The 7,451-nt window shown below is 55.6% G+C and overlaps 1 protein-coding gene across 2 annotated transcripts in view; it reads left to right on the top strand.

The window, feature by feature from the left end:
- Positions 1-4,038: 4,038 nt before the first annotated feature.
- MAP3K12 (mitogen-activated protein kinase kinase kinase 12) overlaps positions 4,039-7,451 on the top strand; it is a 6,702-nt gene continuing 3,289 nt past the window's right edge. The window contains exons 1-7 of one of the 2 annotated variants that reach the window (XM_008050286.2): positions 4,039-4,216; positions 4,316-4,524; positions 4,835-5,018; positions 5,194-5,385; positions 5,648-5,806; positions 5,957-6,115; positions 7,077-7,185. In XM_008050286.2, the coding sequence (XP_008048477.1) occupies positions 4,080-4,216; positions 4,316-4,524; positions 4,835-5,018; positions 5,194-5,385; positions 5,648-5,806; positions 5,957-6,115; positions 7,077-7,185 (1,149 nt within the window). In that variant the 5' untranslated portion in view covers positions 4,039-4,079. Of the gene's footprint in view, positions 4,525-4,834; positions 5,019-5,193; positions 5,386-5,647; positions 5,807-5,956; positions 6,116-7,076; positions 7,186-7,451 lie in introns of both variants that reach the window. The other variant, XM_008050285.1, reaches the window with a different exon arrangement.

Genomic DNA, 7,451 nt, shown 5'->3' on the forward strand with positions numbered 1-7,451 from the left:
AGCCAGAGGGCGGCCCGGCTCCTCCCCGAGCGCTCCAAGCCCGCCATCCTCCCTCCGGGCACACCTGGCAACGGCGCCCGAGAACCCCGGGCCTTGGTTCTGGGGTCCAGAGGGGAGGCGCGGCGGGGTGGGGGTGGGGGCAGGCGAGAGCCCTTGGGTCTTCCGGGAGAAATTCGCCAATGCTTTGGCACGTTGCGCGGCCAGTGATTGACCGACTTGCATCAGTCTACACCTTACCTCTTGTAGCCTCCAATATCTTGTGGGATTTGTTGGGCATTCGGAAGCTGGACTTGACTGAGATTTCTGCTTTCTGGGTCTCAGTTCTCTCAAGGATATAATGGGACCAATTAATACTTCCTTCACTAGGCTGTTCTGAGGATTAAGGGTGCTGATGTGTGTGAGTGTGCGCGCACATACATGGGGGGGCGATCCTCGGGGTGAGGGGAGCGGTGCTTGCCGCTTGCACGGCAGGTGTTCCTGGGAGCCCGTGTGACGGGACGGCGCTCTGAAGCTGCCCAGGCTCTCAAAGGAGCCAGACTCCCGATCACACTGTGCCCCTAGGCTGATGGGAGCCATGATGGCGGAAGCACACGGGGCTGTGCCAGCCCAGAAGGGGCATTACCCCAGGGCGGGTCGGAAAGGAAGAACTCCGGTTGAAGTGAGACCTGAGAACTGAGACGCGCCTTCCAGGCAGAACGTGGCTGGGTACTGCTTGAACTCCTTGACAGCTATGGCACCATGGGCAGGTTAATGCTTCAGTTTGCAAGATGGGCCTACAGTTCTGAGGACGAAATATGCAAAGCGCTGATGCACCTAGTCCAGAGGCTAATAACCAGGAAACCTATCCTGAATTAGCTAGCCATCACCCTTGGGTGCACTGGCTCAAAAGCCTGATGTAGCGTAGTGTCATGGTCAGTTGTGCACGGCCTGGGTACCAAAGGCAGCAGGAGATGAGGCTGGGGAGGGACCAGAGAGGCGCAAGGGGCCAGAGTGCAGAGCTCAGGCTACCGGATCAAGGGCAGTGGGCCACTAAAAGGTCTGAACCAAAAGATGGGGAACTGGCCGGATTGCGTTTAGAAAGCTCCTAGCCGGGCTCGGTGGCTCAGCCTGTAATCTCACACCTTTGGGAGGCTGAGGTGAGTGGATTGCCTGAGCCCGCGGGTTCGAGACCCGCCTGGGCAGCGAGACCTCATCTCTACAATAAATCAAAAAATCAGCCGGGCGTGGTAGCGCATGCCTGTAATTCCGGCTACTCGGAAGGCTGAGGTGGAAGGTTCACCGGAGCCCAGCGGGTCGAGGCTACGGTGGCCAGGAGTGGCCACTGCACTCCAGTCTGGGCGACAGAGTGAGACTCCAACTCAAAAGAAAAAATAGAAAGCTCCTTCTGTAGGCTAGGTGGAGATTCAGTGGGGAGGAGAGGTCTTGGAGACCAGCTGTACTTGGGCCGGGAGATGGCAGCTAACTTGGCTTGAAATAAAGCAGTAACAGTGGAACCAACTAGAGAATAGAGAATAGGGTGGCATCAGGTCAGAGCTTTTCCAATTGGCCAGTCCTAAGAATCACCTGGGTGCTCTTTAAATACACACGTTCAGCTTGGTGCGGTAGCTCACACCTATAATCCCAGCACTTTGATAGGCAGAGACTAGAGGACTGCCTGAGCCCAGAGGGGTTCAAGACCAGCCTGGGCAACTTGACAAGATCTCATCTCTGTTGTTGTTTTTTTTTTTTTGAGTTGGTGTCTTACTCTGTTGCCCAGGCTGGAGTGCAGTGGCATGCTCATGGCCACCGCAGCTTCAACCTGCTGGACTCTGGCGATCCTTCCACCCGAACCTTCCAAGTAGCTGCAACTACAGAGAGGCACCACCACATCCAGCTAATTTTTTTATTTATTGTAGAGAAGAGGTCTCACCATGCTGCCTAGGCTGGTCTCAAACCCATGGGCTCAGGCAGTTCTCACTTCTGTCTCCCAAAGTGCTGAGATTATAGGCGTGAGCCACTGCACCCACCTCCTCATCTCTATAATAAATCAAAAAATTAACCAAGTGTAGTGGTGCATGCCTGTAGTTCCAGCTACTTGAAAGTCTGAAGCAGAAGGATCACCTGAGCCCAGCAGGTTGAGGCCGTGGTGGCCGGGAGCATGCCCCTGCACTCCAGCCTGGGCAACAGAGTGAGACTTCGGCTAAATAAATACACACATTCCAGGCCTAGCCCACAACTGCTCAAAAGTCTCAAGGGAAAGAGCTGGAAAGTGTTAGGGGAGCTAAGACTCAAACCCCTCGTACACCTCCTCTCTGTGCAGTGAGCCCTTTTGTATGTGTGGATTCCTGCCACCCCTCTCCCACTGTGATTTAGAATGCATGGCAGTCATTCCCAGACTTAACTCCGGGAGCGTGGAAGGACCCTCCTAGGAGGAACAATTCGAGTCTGGCATAGGACGGAAGAGTGTGCTACGTCTGAGTGACAGCTAGGGTAGCCCTTTGTATGGCTGGAGAAATGGAGACTCAGCTTAGTTTGGCTGAGGTCACACTGCCATTAAGTGGCAGAGGCAAGTTTAGGGTTTGGCTTTTGTTTATTGTTTTGTTTTATTCTTTTGAGTCAGTCTCGCCGGGTGTGGTGGTTCACGCCAATAATCCCAGCACTTTGGGAGGTCGAGGTGAGAGGATTGCCTGAGCCTGCAGTTCGAGTCAGAGTCTCACTCTGTCACCTAGTCTCGAGTGCAGACTACAGCCTCCACCTCCTGGGCTCAAGCACTCCTTCTACCTCAGCCTCCCAAGTACCTGGGATTGCAGGTGTGTGCCTGGCTAAGTTTTATATTTTTTGTATAGGCGAGGTCTTACTATATTGCCTAGGCTGGTCTTGAACTCATGGACTCATGCAATCCTCCCAAAGTGCCAGGATTACAGGCATAAGCCACCACGTCCAGCATCTTGAGTCAGGTTTTTTAAAGGTTGCTTTTTCAACAGTTCCCAGCTATGAATTGGGGGCACATCTCCATTGCCTGGGAAGCTGGTTTGGGCAGCTGGGGGTGGCACAGTGCATAGGAAGAATGCAGAGACAGGGTCTCCTTTGAGCCCTGGGAGACAGCCGGCCCGATGGGAGGGCTGGGGAATGGAGCAGTAGGCCACAGCTTGTGATGTCCGCTTCTCAAATTCAAACTCCTGGTTCTAGCAAGCCTCCTGCCTCAGCCTCCCAAAGTGCTGGGATTATAGTTGTGAGCCACTGCGCCCTCCCAAGCCAATGCTTCCCCATTGGATGGCTCTTTTCACCAGCTGTGCTGGAGGCAAAGGGAGCAGTGTGTCTACAGCCTTTGTTTACCTTAGAGAGGCCCAGGTGTGTACCTGTGAGCATCCAAGAGTAGCCAATGTGAGGCGTGTGTCTTAGGATTGGACCCTCACCGGAGCTGGGTGTTCCCAGGGGCGCCTCAGTGGTATCCTGTGTGAGTACCTGAGTGTGAGGCCTGGGGCATCACCTTCACAGAGGTGGTGAGGGAGTGGCACTGGAAGGTGCCTGGGGTGGGGGTGGCCTCCTAATGTTGTGTGTATGCTCCAGTGTGAGGGAGGTCTAGGTGTCACCACCAAGCACCTAGGGCTGAGACCCAAGGTGTAAAAGTGTACATGTGAGACCCTCCTGTGACATCTGTGCTTGCCTGTGAGTCTTAGGTGGGAAAAATGTGCCCCAGCAATGAATGATGACAGTCTTACGGGGAGACGGCAGTTGGTCTGTTGCCATTATGCTAGCATCTGAGACATACAGTGCCAGGATGTACTCAAGTGGGGCCATTACTGTGTCTACCTGAGAATGATACCAAGCTGTTACCTGTATACCTGAGTATTACCTGTGTTACTAACAGGTGCCTGAGAGGAAGCCCAAGTGTCAGGTTTCCCAAGAAGGGTAAAGATGAAACTTAGAGGGGACGGGAAGGCTCCAGCGTCGGCTCCAGCAGGGCTGTTGTGAGCACAGCTCCCCAGCTGCGCCTCTGGGGTGAGAATCCTGCACTGGCAGCCTGTGGCCACGTCAGCCCTCCCTTCCTTCACCCCCGCAGGGCCCACCGCTCACCGCTACACCGGGGCCTGGAGGCCATGGCCTGCCTCCATGAGACCCGAACACCCTCTCCTTCCTTCGGGGGCTTCGTGTCTACTCTAAGCGAGGCGTCCATGCGCAAGCTGGACCCGGACACCTCCGACTGCACTCCCGAGAAGGACCTGACGCCTACCCAGTGTGTACTTCGAGACGTAGTACCCCTCGGTGGGCAGGGCGGGGGAGGGCCCAGCCCCTCCCCTGGTGGGGAGCCAGCCCCTGAGCCTTTTGCCAACAGTGTCCTGCAGCTACATGAGCAGGATGCTGGGGGCCCGGGGGGAGCCACTGGGTCACCTGAGAGTCGGGCGTCCAGAGTGCGAGCTGACGAGGTGCGGCTGCAGTGTCAGAGTGGCAGTGGCTTCCTCGAGGGCCTCTTTGGCTGCCTGCGCCCTGTCTGGACCATGATCGGCAAAGCCTACTCCACTGAGCACAAGCAGCAGCAGGAAGGTAGGCTGTGTTCTCGAGGGAGCCTCCCTGAGCCTGAGACCTGTGGGCCAGCCCCACCTCAGTCCCCGGCAATCCAATGATCCCTTCCCTCCCCATGGCCCAGCCCCAGTCCCTTAGCCATCCATCAGCCTCTAGCCTCAAGCCACCCGTTCTTCTCCCATTCCCTCAAGCCCAGTCTCCTCAGCCTCATTTGGCTACCTTTCTGCTTCGCCCTCTTTAAGTCGCCTCAGCCAACCCAATGCTGTCCCCCGTACATGGCCTTGTGTGTGGCTCTTTCTGAGCCTTGCGGCACTGTGCCTCCTGCCCACAGACCTTTGGGAGGTCCCCTTTGAGGAAATCCTGGACCTGCAGTGGGTGGGCTCAGGGGCCCAGGGTGCCGTCTTCCTGGGGCGCTTCCACGGGGAGGAGGTGGCAGTGAAGAAGGTGCGAGACCTCAAGGAGACCGATATCAAGCACCTGCGAAAGCTGAAGCACCCCAACATCATCACCTTCAAGTGAGCCAGGGCAAGGGCTGGGGGTGGGGGTGAGGTGCTGAAGCTTGGGACCCTCCTGGGCAGTGGGACCTGCCCCATCCCCCAAATGGAGTGGGTGGGACTGTGGGCTCCAAGTGAGTCAGGCAAATGCTGACTTAACTGGCCAAGGCCTCAGCCCGCTGTTTTCGGCCCCCAGGGGCGTGTGCACCCAGGCTCCCTGCTACTGCATCCTCATGGAGTTCTGCGCCCAGGGCCAGCTGTATGAGGTACTGCGGGCTGGCCGCCCCGTCACCCCCTCCCTGCTGGTTGACTGGTCCATGGGCATCGCTGGTGGCATGAACTACTTACACCTGCACAAGATTATCCACAGAGACCTCAAGTCCCCCAAGTGAGTAAGCAAGCAAGAAGGGAGAAGCTGACGTGCATGCAGGTGACACAGTCAGTGTGGCCATCTCCCTGCTTCCAGACCCTGCCCTAAGTCCAGGGGCCATCTCAGAAAGCTCTTCCAAGTGACAATTCTCTCGGGAGGGCTACAGCGAGCCCCTCAACTTTGGGTGTCCCAAGTGATTTAAAACAGAAAGGCAGAGTTCCTGCAGTTGGGTGAGGTGTGTGGAGGGGCGTGGATCCCAGCTGACTACACTCTTTACCAGCATGCTAATCACGTACGACGATGTGGTGAAGATCTCAGATTTTGGCACTTCCAAGGAGCTGAGTGACAAGAGCACCAAGATGTCCTTTGCAGGGACCGTCGCCTGGATGGCCCCTGAGGTGATCCGCAATGAGCCTGTGTCCGAGAAGGTTGACATCTGGTGAGGACTGGGCTGAAAACTGAAAGAGTGGGCAGCCAGCACAGGGCAGAAGGGGGGACACGCAGGGCTTTAGTGCAGGTGAGATGGGTTCACAGCAAACAGGACATCTGGGGTGAGCCCCTCACAAGTGCTGTCCCCTTTTGTCCCCAGGTCCTTTGGTGTGGTGCTGTGGGAACTGCTGACTGGTGAGATCCCCTACAAAGACGTAGATTCCTCGGCCATCATCTGGGGTGTGGGAAGCAACAGTCTCCATCTGCCTGTGCCCTCCAGCTGCCCAGATGGCTTCAAAATCCTGCTTCGTCAGTGTTGGTAAGAATGACCTGGGCTGGGATACTGGCCTGGTGAAGCTGGGGAGGGGGTGTTGCTGATGGACAGCCCAGCCATCCAGGCCCAGGAGGGACTACTCTAGAACTGAGGAGCTAGACCAATAAGCCACAGGGATTTGTTAGATCCAAAGACTGACTTGTATCTGAATCGGGCTTATGTTGCCTTCTGAGCTGAGTGACTCTGGGCAGTGGCATCTGCTGTGAATCTGTTTCTTCATCTGTAAAATGTGAAGAATATCCTCTATCCCCGGTTGCAGTGAGGTGCCCATGAGTATATACAAGTACTTGGAAAGAGCAGCATAACCACGGAGCATAACTGGTTGAGCCCTCAAGTAGGTGACATCGGAACAGAGGGAAGACTGAAGTTGTTTTGTTTTTTTGAGGTAGAGTCTCACTATTGCCGAGGCTGGAGTGCAGTGACACGCTCACGGCCACTGCAGCCTCAACTTACTGGGCTCAGGTGATCCTTCTGCCTCAGCCTTCCAAGTAGCCGGAACTACAGGCACATGCCACCATGCTTGGCTAATTTTTTGATTTACTGTAGAGATGAGGTCTTGCCAAGTCACCCAGGCTGGTCTCGAACCCATGAGGTTAGGCAATCAATCCTCACCTCAGCCTCCCAAAGTGCTGGGATTATAGGTGTGAGCCACCACACCTGGCTGACTGAAGATTCTTTCCCAAAGTGTTGCATTTAATGGAGTTACTCAAGAAAGCTTCTATTTTGGCAGACACATTGGAATATATGGGGTAAAATGGGCTTCCTTACTGCAGGGCTTGAATATGCTAATGAGAGTATGAACACTACCTAGAGCTGCCCATGAATTTTGTCACAGAGTACATCCTGGGATTGGGTTCTCCAGGACCCTTTGGGAAAGGATGCTTACTTAGTTCCTAACTGGTCCTCCCTGAAATTCCTTCGTCTCCCCCAATTCCATTCCTTTCAGGAACAGCAAGCCGCGAAACCGCCCATCATTCCGGCAGATCCTGCTGCACCTGGACATTGCCTCAGCAGATGTCCTCTCCACACCCCAGGAGACTTACTTTAAGTCCCAGGTGTGCTGTGGGTAGGAAGATGAATACCTAACTCCCCTTCTTTGCAGAGGTGATGCCCTTGGAGGGGGAGACTGGGAAAAAGGCTTGACTGGGACAGAACAGACTGGCTCTTAGAGGTCTGAGACCCCACCTTGGTCAGTCCTGCTCCCTACTCCCTTTCGCTCCTACAGTTTGCGGTGGTATGGGCAACCTGCAGAGCTTTTCTGCAGGGCTGCCTGGTGAAGAGATGGCCCTCACCCCTCGTCTGCTCTCCCCCCCCCCCCCCG

Source organism: Carlito syrichta, unplaced genomic scaffold (assembly GCF_000164805.1).
Source record: "Carlito syrichta isolate Samal-C Ts95f unplaced genomic scaffold, Tarsius_syrichta-2.0.1 Scaffold143503, whole genome shotgun sequence".
In the NCBI taxonomy this organism is placed as follows: domain Eukaryota; kingdom Metazoa; phylum Chordata; class Mammalia; order Primates; family Tarsiidae; genus Carlito; species Carlito syrichta.